Raw genomic sequence first — 17,257 nt, 5'->3', positions numbered from 1 at the left:
GATTAGAAAATATTAATTGAATTTGTTGTAAATTTAAAGCGAAAAAAAGAGAACACAACTTTTTTTTTTTTTATAGAAAACTTAACTTCATATTTTTAATTTACAAATATTGTTTTTTATTCAAATAAAATAAATATATTAATTATTGATTAATTTAGGGTAGAAGTTTTTTATTCTCTTCCTAAAATCATGGATTTGAATCTTCTCTTTATTCAGTCCACATTATATTTTTCTTCTATTAACATTTAATTCACTCCTACCCAACTCTATAACTAAGTTGTATAGTACCCAATTCGGCAACTCCCAAACTAAATTATAATTTTTAATACGCTACTTACAGCTTATACTTCTTTTGAGTGAGGGTTACCAATTTAATTAACAACTCTACATCAATTTTATGTTCTCAAGAAGATTCATACACATAGGCATTTGATTGTGTAATTTGGATCAAATGGGAAACACAGATAATTGACAGCACTGTTTGAAGTTTTTTTTCTTCTCAATTTGGAGAGATATAGAAAAATGTTCAAATTCATCATTTTCATATTCTTTTTCATTCCACTTATACCCTTTGAACCAAGGGTATAACAACAATTCCATTCTTTTTTACCAAAACTTTCTCCCGCCTTTTATATCTCAATTACCGCTTTTTCGCTTATTCGGTTTCCGCCATCTTCTTCACAAATATTTTATCATGAATTATTTGATGTATTGAAAATATTAGAGTTAGCTCATCCATTTAATAAAAGTTCAAGTGGACCTTTACTGTCCAACAGTCAACTTTGATATGTTAGGAGTAAGTTTTGATTTAATCCTTTGATATTTTTCTTTTAAAAATGACACCAACCAAGTTAACTCATACTTTCAAATATTTTCTTCCCCTCCTCCTAGGTATTGGTAAGTTCCAAATTCCAAATTTTTGTCATAAGGATATATATATAATAGAAAAGTCAGGTTTTCTGTAGCAATAGAAAAGTTGGCGTCATCTTCTTCAAGATGACTACCGCGTCTTCCCTTCTAAGCACAGATTTTCCGTATGAATCTTCATCAACCTCACCTGAACTTCGACTCAACATTTTTGTCCTCAAACGGGTCCTAGAAGCTTATGACCTCGAAAAATTTGCTAATACGATGGTCAAACTGTTGGAATAAATTGTTATTGAAATAAATGGTAATTGCTTGTGTTTCTTCATGATGTTTCATAAAAATTAATAATTATAACGATCTACTAGAAGCATCTCCATGTTTTCCAAGGAACTTTGTGTACCACGCTCCAGTAGGTACAAACCTCCATCTTGGTCTGAACTCCAACCCTTGCTGCGTTGGTATAGTGTTAAAAAATAGGGGACAAAGATCAAGAATTGACTTAATGTGCCACTTTATCCACCATCTATTAAGAGTGGTTTGAATCAATTTGAGATCGGTAGCAGTTACAATGCTACTAAAAGTACTCGTGGTTATAGAAAAAGTAATAGTTTTTCAAATGGTCACGAATAAGTCTATAAGTAAGTCCTTTTCTATTTGGTTAGAAGTCTATAAATAAGTCATTTTCTATTTGGTTAAAGAAAACACAACTTTTCAATTATCCACAATCTTACAAGTTTCGTTCATTATCTTCTAGACAGGGTTTAGGGTTTAGGGTTAAGAAGAAAGTTGATTGTGGGAGACAATTACCCTCAAGCACTAAGATGAGTAAATTTGTTTTTAAGAAAACAACATGAATTCGTTGGATTCATATCCATGATGCATACATGAGTTTATGTTTATTATGATGATAATCTTCGTAACAATTTGATAATATTGTTAACAATCTTAAAGACAAATTTATCTTTTATGATAATATTGAAAATCTCATTATTTATTTTTTTATGAGGTTTCGAATTACTAAAATTGAGAAATTGAGAAAATATTCATACGTCCATTTATTGTTGGATCATGTTGATTCTATTTTAGAATTTCATATATACCTATATTATTCCATGTGCAAATTATTTTTAGTTTTCATTCAACTAATATTTGCATAAACTGTTTCAAGTCATTCTAAATTTTAGTGGGTTGTTATGTGCTTTAGTGAGTATATAATTAAAACTGTTAGGCAAATGACATTTAAGTTTTTTCCTTTGGCAACATTAATAAAAGAAAAAAATTTGCAGACTTATATAATCTTTGCATGAGTTCACCATTTGACATATGTGCCTTCCATTATTGTTTGATGTTTTGCACTAGTTTTGTATTAATACGAGTATGTATTTGATAATAAGTCATGAGTATTGTATTGTTTTTGTCGTTATTGGCTTGTTTTTTTTTATTGTGCACGCATATGGGGTATTAAGCTTAATGTTCTCATGACATTTTATATTTCAAGTCTAATGGAAGTCTCCAGTTTTATTTGTTGCTTTTTTTTATTTTATTTTGTGAGAACTTGTTCGGTAAAGTTATTTACTTTGTTTCACAAATGTTTGGTGATTAATATCACATAAATGTCACGAACAATTTAAAATTGTCATACAACATATTCTTGATGGAAATTATGGAAGTTTATATGAGAAATTAAAGGGCCATAATTGCAATATTCTTTGACTTTGGACAACTATTGAAAATTCATGCTATTGCAATAATGTCCAACGAGAAGCCAATAAATCAAAGTTGCTTGCACATGAGGCATAAAAATAGATGCAAAATATGTATGCAACAATCACACTTGGAGTGGACTAGATAACACACTATATAATTTTTATAGTGGTGGATTTGGCAAAAAAATGAATTATGGGAATCATTAGTGTGCTATATATATATACAATATGTCATAACAATCAAGTTTATGGTTGGAAATTTTATGATCTTTTGAATGAATGATTATAAGTTTGTGATGGAATATTAATTTATAGCCTTAGACAAGGCCGGAGATGAAACAAAATGACTTCAAATTTTTTTGGAAGATATTTCAAACGGGTCTAAATCGGTGCTTACAATATGTATACATAGTGATAGCCACGCAGTTATTGGAAGGGCATGGAATACTATGTATAATGATAAGTCTCGACATATATGACATAGACATAATACAATTAGACCAACTACTCTCTAGTGAAATTATCACAATTAACTTTGTGAGGTCAAAAGATAATATTGTGGATCCAATTACTAAAGGCCTAACTAGGGGAGCTACTTGAAAGTTTATAAAAAAAAAAAAAAGAGATTAAAACCTATAATATGAAGTTACTTAGAGAGGCAATCTAACCTAGTTGACTAGAGATCCCAAGATCTAGGTTCAATGGGAAAACCGATCTCTAGATAATATAATGAGTACTACATTGAAATCTTTCACCCATTCTACTAATGACGAAGTAGTGCTAGTGTGGTTTTAGGGTAAGCATTATGCTTTTAATTATTTTTGTAAGTGGTAATTATTAATAATAAAAAAAAAAGAGCATATACGATCTTCTATACAGGAATCACCGATGTGAGTGTGAAGGGATCGTTTCTACGAGAATTTTAAGGTGAATTCTCTAAAACATTCATGACATTAGACGGTGTTCAAGGCCAAAACGAACACAATCATGAAAACAAACTTTGTTATAATGAGAAGATGTGTGATATTTATTGTTTTAGTTTACTCTAGAACGGTTGACAGTTCAAGGCATCATGTCCACTAATTAACCAAGTAAACTCGATTGATGTTCACTGGGGAAAGTTCAAAGTTTATACTACTTTCTCATGCATGTTCTTCAATGAAAAATACCGAACTTTTATTTTCTTCCATTTGCCAACTTACCATTTATCATGAAAATTAATAACTAAATTAGAGAAAAATGCAAGACTTTTCGAATGGTCACAAATAAGTTTATAAATAAGTCATTTTTTATTTAATTAAAAAAACACATCTTTTTTATTATCCATAATCTTGACGTTCGGTTGATCCACAAAGTTTCGTTCGTTGATCTTCTAGACGAGGTGGTACACTTAGAATAAAGTTGATATGTCATATCCTGGGAGACAATTACTCTCAAAACTCAAGCACTAGGATGAGTAAATTTATCTTTAAGGAGACGGTGTGTATTCGTTGGACTCAGATCTATGATGCATATATAAGTTTATGTTTGTTTGTGATGATCATCTTCGTAACAATTTGATAACATTGTTAACATGAACCACCTCCAAAATAATTCATCTTTTTTTCATCCAATCAACATATACCATCTCTCTCCACGTAAGAAAGATAAGGATCAAGTAGGTTTTATTTACTTTTATATGTAAATATAATTACACAATTCTAAAATCTTACATTATATATGAATAAGTTAACGAGTTATTATATATTATTTACTTTACACAAAGATTTAATGGAATTTATCTTTTCAATCTTATTTACGGTTTAATATTTTTAAAATATTAATGTCATAAGAAATACATAAGAGAAGTTTCTCATGACAATGGACTTTTCAAAACAAATAAGAAAAGTGTTTTAGAAATCAAAATTTGTTGTCTAGATAATCAAACCAAGAATCTGTCTAGAGGAAAAAAAAAATTTATATATACAATACTATATATTTGAATTTCTTAGAAATAAATTTGAGTATAATGGATGAGTGCACGAACAAAAGAAGTAATACAATATATTATCTTAATATATGTGACATATATTTATACATTTTTTAATATTATACGTAAACTTTAAAATCTCAATGATGAAATTGTGGTGATTGTTAACTAGGAATACGAAAGAAAATAATTAGCTTGAAATATTATGCCTCAAATGAATATTAATCAAAACAAAGTAAATATTAAAAAAGAACGAAAACGAAAGAAAAGAATGAAAATTTTCAAAAAAATTATTTAAGAAAGATAATGTTATTAATGTTATTTTAAATATTAGAGGAATGGAAAGATGAGAGAGAATTTATGAGAAGGTTAAAAATGTCTCAAAATCTTGTTGAAGTGTGGTTAATACCAAATATTAGTGTGAAATATTATTAATATAATATCTGAATTTTCTAGAAATTAATAGTTTTGATACTCCACATTAAATTTTTAAATAAATTCAATGTAGAAAGTATAAAAATATTTAAACCTCTAATTCCAAACTACATTTCAATTATATCTAAGCAATTGAATATTATTTTGAAAGAATAAATATTACAAATTTTAATGGAATAAATTACATATAATTATCAAAGTGAAATATAAAATAATAATAAAGGTCCATTGGTTTTGATGATGAAAAGAAAATAAAAGTAGAAGGTAGAGTGGTGATTTAGCACAATATTGAAGGATTAGTTTAGCACAAAGAGTATTATTTGTATGGTTCAATAAACATTTATTATATAGTACTATTTGTGTGGGATTTAGCTTTTTGGATTTTGTCATAAATTCAAATGAACCACCCAATTTCACTATTTTCTAATTAAAAAAAAAATTAAAACTTTTTTTGAAAGCTCAATTAAGCTCAAAATCTAATTAATTATTAATTAAGCACAAGAGCCACTAAGACTAAATTGAACAGATTGACTAAATTTGAAGTCTAACCATAATTTTAATTTTGAAATATACGAAATTCACTTCCCTTTTCCCTCTTTGGTTTTGGTTTCTCTATTCCTTTTAGGAGAAGATAAAATAATTTTTTTAATTAATTAATTATATCTAATAAATATATATATTTCCTATTCCTTTTAGGAGAAGACAAAGAACTTTATAATATAAGAAGGAAGAGAGGGAATGTAAGGATCACATCCAATACTTTCGAGAATGGCAATGGAAACAGCGATTACAGTGATGGAAGATGAAGAACTCCAACTCAACAACAATAATGAAAATCTAAAAAATGTGGATCGCAGACTCATTCTTAATAAGGTTTTGACTACCCATCATCAAGATAATTTCAATCTCCTTTCTCAAATCAAACACCGTCTTCATAGGTATGAACATTACTATCAAACAATTTATAATATAGTTAAACTCTTACAAAATTCTTACACTAAAAACTATTTTGATCTTTGATTTACCGTAATAGGGCGGGAGTGGAAATAGATAAGGTTCAAGTGAGATTTGAGAATTTGAAAATAGGAGCGGATGTTCAAGTGGGTTCAAGATCTTTACCAACTCTAATTAATTTTGGATACGATGTGATTGAGGTGGTACTCGTTTTGTTTAACATTTTGAGTAGTATAGTATTGTTTTGTGTCTTAAGGTACAATATGTTATAATTATGCAGAATGTAGTAACAACATTAGGAATTATGAAATCAAAAAGATATCCATTGACCATTTTGAAGAACGTCAGTGGGATGATCAAGCCTGGAAGGTACGAAATCACATACTCACATACACACTTTAGTAAATAAAGCAATATTATATTTCATACATTTAATCATTAATATATGGGTGAAATTGTAGGATGAGTTTGCTGTTAGGTCCTCCAGGTTCCGGAAAATCAACTTTGCTTCGAGCTCTTGCCGGAAAACTTGACGGAAACTTGAAGGTTAAAACCCTAATTTCATTAATTATTTGATTTTTTTTTTTTTTAGAATTTCTTCAATTTTTTAAGTCTATAAAACTCTAATAATAACTAAGGTGAAATATATTACTTTTATAATTATGGTATATTAATTATTATTGTTTTGAATACTTATGTTACAGAAAAGTGGTAACATTAGTTACAATGGACATAATATTGATGAGTTTTGCGTCCAAAGAACATGTGGCTACATAAGTCAATCCGATAATCTCTTAGCTGATTTAACGGTTGGAGAAACTCTTGATTTTGCTGCTAGATGTCAAGCTTCAACTGAACCCTTTGCAGGTTTCTCTATTTTCATTTTCTTCTTAATTTCATTTCATATTATTTGGATTATATATATATACAAATTAACTCTCTAATCTATTCCTGTAGAATACATAAAACAGTTGGATTACTTAGAAAAAGAAATGAACATACAACCTAATCCGGATATTGATGCATTCATGAAAGTGAGTATAGTACTCTTCCTTAAGGATATGTTTTATAATTTAGTGTTTAATATATAACAATAATTATATCTATATTGGATATTGCAATCTAATACTTTTTTTTTTCTGTTCATGATAATTTGTTCAGGCAGCATCAATTGGTGGAAAAGAGGAGAGTATTTTAAGTGATTATGTATTGAAAATTCTTGGTCTTGATGTATGCTCAGAAGTAATAGTCGGTGATCATATGGTTCGTGGAATCTCTGGCGGTCAAAGAAAACGAGTTACCACAGGTCTGTTTAATGAAACATTAAAAACTCTCAGTCGATTGTTTACATCTTTCCAATGTTATTAAACTTTTCTTTTTGTTGGTTGGGTGTTAGGAGAAATGGTTGTTGGTCCGAGAAAAATTCTTTTGATGGATGAGATATCAACCGGACTTGATAGCTCAACAACATATCAAATAGTAAAATGTATAGGGAATTTTGTTCGTGAAATGGAAGCAACTGTATTAATGGCTCTTCTACAACCTCCTCCTGAGACATTCGAACTATTTGATGATATTCTATTGTTATCTGATGGTTATTTGGTGTACCAAGGCCCTCGAGAAGGAGTCTTAGATTTTTTCAACACTTTGGGTTTTCAATTACCGCCTCGTAAGGGAATTGCTGATTTTTTACAAGAGGTACGTAGTTAAGAATTAATACTTAATTTCTGTTGAATTATATGTTTAGTTTTTTAAAATCAAATTGTTGTTAAACGGAACAACAATCACAGGTGACATCAAAAAAGGATCAAGAGCAATATTGGGCGGATCCATCTCGACCGTACACTTTTGTATGTGCTTCAGAATTTGCTGAAGCATTCAAAAATTCAAAATTAGGAAAACATTTGAAGTTAGAGCTTAATTGTTCATATGACAAATCTCAAACACATCCTTTAGCTTTGGCAAAAACCAAATTTGCAGCCTCAAAATGGGAGCTTTTTAGAGCTTGCTTTGCTAGAGAAAGACTTTTGATTAGCCGTCATAAATTTCTTTACGTTTTTAGGACATGTCAGGTGGCATTTGTTGGATTTGTGACATGTACAATGTTTTTAGGCACGAGAACACACCCAAAAGATGAAAATAATGGCAACCTTTACTTATCTTGTCTCTTCTACGGGTTAGTCCATATAATATTTAACGGCTTCTCTGAGCTACCTCTAATGATATCTCGGTTGCCTGTATTTTACAAAGAAAGAGACAATTTGTTTTATCCGGCATGGGCATGGTCCATAAGCAGTTGGATTTTACGTATCCCTTATTCTATACTTGAAGCTGTGGTTTGGTCTTGTGTTGTGTATTATACGGTTGGTTTTGCTCCAAGCATCCGAAGGTACGTGTATATCTAATCCCTTCCTTTTGAGTATTTCAGAATCATTTGCCTAAAAATAATATTACTAACTTTATATTAAAACGATGATTAAAATTTTCAGGTTCTTTCAATTCATATTACTGCTCTTTTCGGCTCATCAAATGGCATTAGGGCTATTTTGTATGATGGCATCCATAACAAGGGATATGGTGGTTGCCAATACATTTGGTTCAGCTGCCTTATTAATCATATTTTTGCTTGGTGGATTTATCCTACCAAAAGGTAACATTATCTTAATTAGGTGAGATCATTATATATGTAATTAATTAATTGAATTAATTTTAATTTCAGCGATGATTAAGCCATGGTTGTCATGGGCTTATTGGGTGTCTCCATTAACTTATGGCCAACGTGCGATTTCTGTCAATGAATTTACTGCTACAAGGTGGATGGAGGTAAACACACACACATATACATGTATTAATTAAAACTTTATAATATAATGTTTTTCTATAATTAATATCTGACTTGATTTGGTAATTAATTGATATTTTGCAGAAATCAACATTATTGTTTGGAAATAATGAAACTGTTGGATACAACATTCTTCACTCACTTAGTATCCCTAGTAGCAACTATTCCTATTGGTTGGGTGTTGGTGTCTTATTCCTTTATGCAATTCTTTTCAATGTTGCCCACACTTTCGCTTTGGCTTATCTTCGTCGTATGTATATCTTTATTTTTCAAAATTATTCTTCATACAAATTCTTTAAAATTTTGTACCAAATGTTTTCCTAATTTTGTTGTCCTTCCATTATTTGCAGCTTTAAGAAAAGTCCAAACTATAATCCCTCTTGAAGATGCCAACTTTGCTGAAGCTAATGGTAAGTCATAATTCCAATACGTATGCGTCTTGAGAGACTTTACCTTGTTTATATACCAGTTCTGTGTATGTGTGTTTTTTTTTAACAATTAAGTGGTTAATTTAATTTGTTAAGGTTCAGAAGAAGACAGTAAAACACCATCGGTTGCAGCAAGGAAGAAAGAAAAAGGAATGATTCTTCCTTTCAAACCATTAACAATGACTTTTCACAATGTTAGTTATTTTGTTGATACCCCAAAGGTAAGTCTATAAGGTTCAAAAACCCTTAACTACATTCGTATGATATGTTTATTTGTGTATCTTAGGTCCCTTCATTTTCATTTTCTTCTTTTTTTTGTTATAACAGGAAATGAAAGAAAAAGCTGGATCATCAATAGGAGAAAAGAAGTTGCAGTTGTTATCAAATGTGAGTGGTGTGTTTTGTCCTGGCGTTCTAACAGCATTAGTTGGTGCAAGTGGAGCAGGAAAAACAACATTAATGGATGTTCTAGCTGGAAGAAAAACCGGTGGTTATATTGAAGGTGATATTAGAATTTCAGGTTATCCCAAAGACCAAAATAGCTTTGCTAGAATATCAGGATATGTTGAGCAAAATGATATTCATTCTCCTCAACTCACTGTGGATGAAAGCCTCCAATTTTCCTCCTCTCTTCGTCTTCCTAACAAAATTACTAAACAAAAACGACAGGTAAATTTGATTTCACGACTCTTTGTTGTCCACACTTTTCTTGTTGACTTTGTAATGTAACGTTAGATTAATCGGTTCAGGAGTTTGTTGAAGAAGTAATGAGTTTGGTTGAGCTAGACACACTTAGACATGCTTTGGTTGGCATTCCTGGTAGCACGGGTTTATCAACGGAACAGAGGAAACGTTTAACCATTGCAGTTGAACTTGTTGCAAATCCTTCCATTATCTTCATGGATGAACCTACATCTGGACTCGATGCACGCGCCGCTGCCATCGTAATGCGAGCTGTTCGGAATACAGTTGATACTGGAAGAACAGTTGTTTGTACTATACATCAACCTAGTATCGACATATTTGAGGCATTTGATGAGGTTAGTTGGTCATAATCTCGTTTGAATCTTTTTAGCAGCATACTTGGGAATGTAGTAATTGGCATATTTTATGATTTTGCATTATTCTTGTGCAGCTAATTCTTATGAAACGGGGAGGAAAAGTTATATATGGGGGAAAGCTAGGAACACATTCGCAGTCAATGATCGACTATTTTGAGGTAAACATTTCAAAACTAACTCGTCTCAAAGAGAGAATTACTTTGTTTCGGTTTCAATTTTGATCTAATGGACTATTATTGGTTGGTTTTTGTAGGGAATTAGTGGAGTTACTCAAATACCAAAATCATACAATCCAGCTACTTGGATGTTAGAGGTTACAACACCAGCTTTTGAGCAAAGAATTGGGAAAGATTTTGCTGACATTTACAAAAACTCAGAGCAATATAAGGATGTTGAAGCTTCCATAGAACATTATAGTGTTCCAGCTGAGGGTGAAGAGCCATTAAAATTTGAATCAACTTACTCTCAAGATAAATTATCTCAATTCATGAGTTGCCTTTGGAAACAAAGAACTATGTATTGGAGAAGTCCTCATTCATTACAATGCAATGAGACTAGTTTTCACATTGATCGGTGCATTAATATTTGGATCAGTATTTTGGAATATTGGTATGCAAAGGAATTCAACTCAAGAAGTGTTTGTTGTAATAGGAGCTCTTTATACGGCATGTTTATTCTTAGGAGTAAATAATGCCTCTTCAGTACAACCAATTGTTTCCATTGAAAGAACAGTATTCTATCGAGAGAGAGCAGCTGGAATGTATTCTCCAATTGTTTATGCACTAGCACAAGTAAGTAATTCATTAATTTACTCTAAAACTGTTTGTTTATAACAACAACCAATTCGCTAATTAAGTTTTCTAACCCCTATTATTCAACAGGGTCTAATGGAGATTCCATACATTGGTGCACAAACCATAATCTTTGGAGTTACCACATATTTAATGGTTAATTTTGAAAGAAGTTTAGGTAAGATTTGATTTTGTTGTACTAATCGAAGTCTTGCAAAATTATGTTAAATGTTGGTTATATATATATATGATTTTGGAATATGATTTGTTTTTTGCAGGGAAGTTTCTACTTTACATCCTTTTCATGTTCTTGACATTCACATACTTCACTTTTTATGGTATGATGGCTGTTGGACTCACTCCTACACAACATATGGCAGCCATTGTTTCTTCTGCATTTTACTCTTTATGGAATCTCTTCAATGGCTTTCTCGTCCCTAAAACGGTAAGCAATGACTCATCTATTAACGGAAAGATTGTCAAAAGTAACCTTAAAAACTTTTCGTTTTTCCTGGCCAGCACCCGTTTAATTTGGTTTTTGATTTTTTTTTTTTTTTGTTTTGTTTTTGGATGGTAAATCAGAGTATTCCAAGATGGTGGATTTGGTTTTACTATGCTTGCCCTGTTTCATGGACACTAAGGGGAATTATAAGTTCACAGCTTGGTGATGTAGAGACAATGATTGAAGGACCTGGTTTTGAAGGAACTGTGAAGCAATATTTGGAAGTAAGCTTAGGATATGGTGATGGAATGATTGGAGTTTCAGTGGCTGTGCTTTTTGCTTTCATCTTCCTTTTCTTCTCAGTCTTTGCAACCTCACTTAAACTCATCAACTTTCAGAAGAGATAGATAACAACCTATTCCTTTTCTTCTCAATCATTTTAGAACAAATGATTGGATTCTTTTAGTTTTATATGTATTGATTTAATCAGAGTTGCAAAGGAGAATATTATTCTTGTATTATTAATTTATTGCTCTTTGAAAGGTTATACATTCTTAAAATAAAAATTAGTGTTATTGTTATCATTAACTTAGTGCTTCATCGTACTAAAGTAAAGCTTGTCATCCTCTCTTTAAAAAAAAGAAAGAAAAAAAGAAAAAAATATACTCAAGCTCACACACTTTTAGGATTAGTAAATAGTCCGTTGCCTTAGGTGATTAAAACCATTGGGTTCAACTAATTCCTAAGTTACAGGAAAAAATCATTCCTCCAAGATTCATGTAAAAAAAAAAGTTGGAAAATAATTAAATTATGGGACAAAGCACTCTTGAATTTCCTTCTAAACTAAAGTGGTCAATCTTTGACAAAAATAGCAAAGTATCCTTTAAGTTGCATGGGATTCGTATCTTTAATATATAAATTTATGTAAAAAAAAAAAAAGTCTCCTAGATAATAGTAAAATGGTTTTGAAACAATTAACAAAAATTATGAGATATAATAGTAATTTAAGTAAATAAATAAATTTTTAAATAGGTTAGCTAATATTTATATAATTTTCTCATTGACTGGAATATTTTGTTGGTTATTATTTATGTGTAATCAGTTTATTTTTAGCATATATGCAAATGTATAAATTCAATATTTTGTAAAAATATAAAGTAATATATTCATGGGCCTCAAAATGGGATTGCCAAATGGGTAATAGCACTGAATTGGGCTTCCATTATCATAGGTCAGGTCAGCCCATCTTCTCTATATCCTCATGCTGTTCAACGAAAACAATACTAATTTCCCTATCATAGATTTTTAATTTTATTAATTATATCTCAATTTTAAATAAACATCATAATCTTAACTTTGAATTTTACTAGAGTGTTGTAATACATTTAATTTAAACTGTTAAAAAATGTTCTTACTCTAAATGTCATTAAACAAGTCTGTGGTGTGTTAAAAAAATTAAGTATAAAAGGATTAAATAGACTGCAGATTTTGTTAAAGTGGGAATATTTGTAAGGTCATTCGGTGATTAATTAATTTGTAGATGAGTAAAACTTAATTTGGGTAAAAGTATTGAATTAGGTGGAGCATGTAGAGGAATTAAGAGCTGGTTAAATGAAAGCTCAAAATGAGAGGCAATCTATGTGTGTCTACAAAAGGGGTGAGAACATTGAATTTATTATGAATATTGGAAATGGAAAAGAGAATCACAATTGGAAGTCCAAATGTGATTCAATATATGAAACAAACTGGTTAAAGACGTAAGTGAAGGGAATGCAGAAAAAAAAAAGGAAATGAAAGGAAAGGGAAAAGTAAGTAATTGAATAATTGATATTAATTGTGTTTAAAGAGAGAGAAGAAAAAAAGAAAAAGAAAGAGAAGTTAAAAAGTAGTTGGAGCACTAAATAGAAGGTGTGAGTGAGAGGTGACACGTGTGGGGAAATAAGTGGAGAAATGAGAATTTAAAAGAAATAGAGACGTCATCAGGTGTCGGAGATGTTAAGGGGACACGAATCCGCATGTGATTAACGGTGTTTGGTCGTGGCGGCAGTTTTTGCCGTTGGACTCTTAACAGAGAGATGTCTTTTTCCTTTTTTCTTTCTTCTTTTTTAACCAACATAATGCTAATTTTCATTAGGATACGATGACATGGACACACTATTTATTATATATATATATATATAATATCTTTTTTCCCATCAAAGTTTTACTTCAAGGTGATTCCTTTCAGATAGTTCATGACTTTATAATAATCAAATCTAGGATTATTTTATTTATTATGTTGTGGGGGGTTAATATGAATAAGCAATGTGAAATCCTTTTAGATATACATACATTATCAAACATACGTTTGACCATTGATTTATTAAAATCAATGAGATGGTCAAACTTAAACTAATTTCTTATTGAATGACGAAAAAAAATTCTCCCCGATATATATTTCTTTATCTTCATCCAATACTCAAATATAGTTTTTAAAAACTTAGAAGATTCAAAAAGTTATATTAATATATTCTACTTTTCAATCTTTTAGGTATTGTTAGGAGTTGAAGACTCAATTTTTCCTATCTTTAATAATTACAATTTAAAATTCTATAAAAGAAATTATCTGTGGGCTTAGGGTTTGTTGAGAGTTAAAGACAGTAAGTGGAAAAAATTATTAGCATAAAGGTTATCAACTTATGAATTATTATAAATTTAATATTATATCAACAACTTTTACCATCAAAAATAATTTTAAAATTACTATAAATAAATTTGAGAGTACTTTCAAATTGATAATACTATTTTAAAATCATTCTCAAATATGTCTTGGTAATATTCACCTACCAAAGGCTTTTTTTTTCATAAATAATGGACCAATTCTCCGTGTAGTAATCTATATGCTTTCAACTGGACTTTATGATAATGGGTTCAAACTTAAATTGACCACCTAGCTAAGATATTAAAATAGATAAAAGTTGAGATTAAGGGAGATACACATAATATGAACTTGGACAAACACACACACAATGTGTTATATATATATATCAAATATGATTGTTTTGTATAAAGAAAATTCTCTCTATCTTCTTGTATTCAAATTGATTTTCAAACAACCAAATCCAATTAAAGAGAGAACATGTTTGAATTGGAAATTAACGAAGTAGTGTAGTTAGGTAAAAAGGTAGAATCATGGTTGCTTGTTAATCCAAAACTTGAAAATTCTCCTCAACAAATTTCATCATGGATTACGAAAGAACCTTGTACTAGTACAAGAGTGCATCACATTTTGTGATTTCGTACTTAATTAATACACCAAAATATGAGAAACCCTTTTTCAAATAATCAAAGCATAGAATATTAATATGCATGTTAACATTTGGTAACAATAATATGAAGAGCAAATGAAAATATGTCTACTTTTAGTTAATTAATTAATATTATAATTAAAAAAGAATAAAGACCTAGAATATAAAATTCAAGTTAAAAATATATGTTATATAAATGATAAACAACAAAAGAAATAATAGTGAGGGTGGATATTAATCCTCATTTTATTTTTGTAAAAGAAAAAAGTGGACAAACAAAATTGGTGCTCCTAACAATATATAAAAAGTTGGGCCAAACAATCCATGTGCAAAGGATTTATTATTATTAATAATAATTTTTGGTTTCACACACCAACAAAATTGAGGTCAAGAAACCACAATTTAGGTCAAATTAATTTCTCTCTCTACTTCTTATCTCTCTCTTTCTCTCTCTTATTTTTTGACACGTGTTCGAACATGGTGGCATCAAACCTTGACTACCACAAATGGGTCCCTTCTACTCAAAAAAATTAACTTATGGGCCCTTCTTTTAGGTAAGATACCACATAATGTAGTTTAAAAAAAAATGGTTTTGTTTTTTTCTCATATTTTAGTTTAACTTAATTACTAATTATTCATCAACATTTTCCAATTAAATTATCTCCCATGACTTCCACACACACAAAATAATAATAATAATAATAATAAATTAGGTCTTATTGGATAATTATTTACTTTTTAATATTTAATCAAATACTTTATATGATTGTCAAATTTTGAAAATCAACCTAAACAAAATCCTAAGAGTCTGTATTTAAATTATAGTACGTCTTGCATATGGCCGTAACAAAGACATGTAGAGGAACAAATGGGAGAAAATTTAAAATGAAATCATTTTAAAGATCTAAATAAATTATATGTCCCATGCATTTTTTTTTCTTTATAAAATATCTCATGCAATTCAATTTTGGCTACTTTCCATATAATATTATATATTTTCCTTCATTTTGCTTCTACTTCTTTTGGTAGAAATGGTTTAGTTTGTGTTTGTATAATGAGAAAAAATAAATTAGTCTTAGATACAAAAATTGAAGCAAAAAGTTCCTCTAAAATCAATTATATGAGAACTCTTTAGTTGGATGATTGGTTTAATGTCATATTTTATATGAATGAAAAATTGACTATATATGCACTAATATGCAAAAAGTTCTCTTTTTTATTATTATTATTTTATAAAATGAGAAAATAAAATAGACTTAGAGATATACAAATGGGTAATGAAATAAAAAATAAAAATCTTCCTCAACAATTAATCTAACTTTTTGAAAAACTTTTAGTCATACCATTTGTTTAGTTGCATATTTTATATGAATGAAAAATTAAAACCTTTCAATCATAAAAGCACAAATTATTCAAATCCATAAAGTAGCTCTTCTAACCATAAAATGGGAGTCTCAATTAAAAATTTATTTAATTTCAATTTCATCACTAAACCATGGTTAAATTTACAAGTTTCAACTTCCAAATTAGTTTCTATTTAATACTAACATTTAATTCATTTCTATTTATCTAATTTTTTTTATAAAATAATTGGGAGAAAGGTAGATCAAACCTATTCCAACTTAAAAAAGAAAAGGAGTGTATAGTAATTATCACTCAACTAAAATGTAAACAGTCATTTCTTTCTAACCAAATGTGTATTGGAAGAATGGTATATAAATAGCAATGGCTGAAGCCTTCTTCTCCTATTCAACTTATTAATTATTTTGTGTGTGTGTGTGTTTTTCTCTCTTTTGAATTGGAATATAGAGTTTGGAACATAGATTTGCTTTAAGGAATTTGGTTTCTTTTTAATATCCTTTCATTTCAAGTCTTGTTGTTAACTATAAGAAAAACTTAGTATTTTACCAAAATATTTAAATATAATAATGTCACCTACAAATAGTATTACAAAAATATAATTGATCTTTTATACGAGCAGCTTAATATAAAGTTTCTATATAAAAAAAAAACAAATTAAAACCCTATCTATATAAAGCTTTTATTAATAGTAAAAGCTTATAAACGTGTTCAACATTTTGTTCTCTAAACTAATCGTCCATTGTTAAATTGATTAAATAAAGTTAAATAACATATTTAATTTTTAATAGGAATGAAAATAGTTGTTTTTTATGAGTTCTTTTTTCTTAGGAGAGAAAAAAAAAGGTAACTCCATGTCACTGTGTTTAAGAGTACATATGTTATAATTATTCCATATACGAGAACTTCAACCGCAACTTTATATGGAACTTGAACTTTTGACTTCTAATTTTTTTTTTCGTTTTTTTGTAAAAATTGTATGGTCTAGACAGAAATAATCCTAAAAATTAAACTATCAAGTTCAATTATTTGAAAGTGGAGACTAATGTAATGGTGAATTAGATCATCGGAAAAAATATTAGTCCAAAAAGTTATACTTCTCATTTTTTTAGGATA

At 29.4% G+C, this 17,257-nt stretch overlaps 1 protein-coding gene across 1 annotated transcript; it reads left to right on the top strand.

The window, feature by feature from the left end:
• The first annotated feature begins 5,745 nt into the window (after window positions 1–5,745).
• Window positions 5,746–12,077, top strand: LOC116403330 (ABC transporter G family member 31-like). Its single transcript, XM_031884116.1, is given in 21 exon segments — window positions 5,746–5,915; window positions 6,011–6,077; window positions 6,212–6,300; window positions 6,393–6,477; window positions 6,636–6,798; window positions 6,889–6,965; window positions 7,093–7,237; window positions 7,328–7,629; window positions 7,722–8,320; window positions 8,421–8,581; window positions 8,651–8,744; window positions 8,858–9,183; window positions 9,298–9,422; window positions 9,529–9,870; window positions 9,951–10,241; window positions 10,337–10,420; window positions 10,516–10,797; window positions 10,799–11,053; window positions 11,144–11,231; window positions 11,332–11,498; window positions 11,636–12,077. Coding segments are annotated over 21 exon segments (4,179 nt in total). The 3' UTR covers window positions 11,903–12,077.
• The last annotated feature ends 5,180 nt before the right edge of the window (window positions 12,078–17,257 follow it).

This window comes from Cucumis sativus, chromosome 4, assembly GCF_000004075.3.
Source record: "Cucumis sativus cultivar 9930 chromosome 4, Cucumber_9930_V3, whole genome shotgun sequence".
NCBI classification, from domain to species: Eukaryota; Viridiplantae; Streptophyta; class Magnoliopsida; order Cucurbitales; family Cucurbitaceae; genus Cucumis; species Cucumis sativus.
This window is presented reverse-complemented; position numbering and strand designations above follow the sequence as displayed.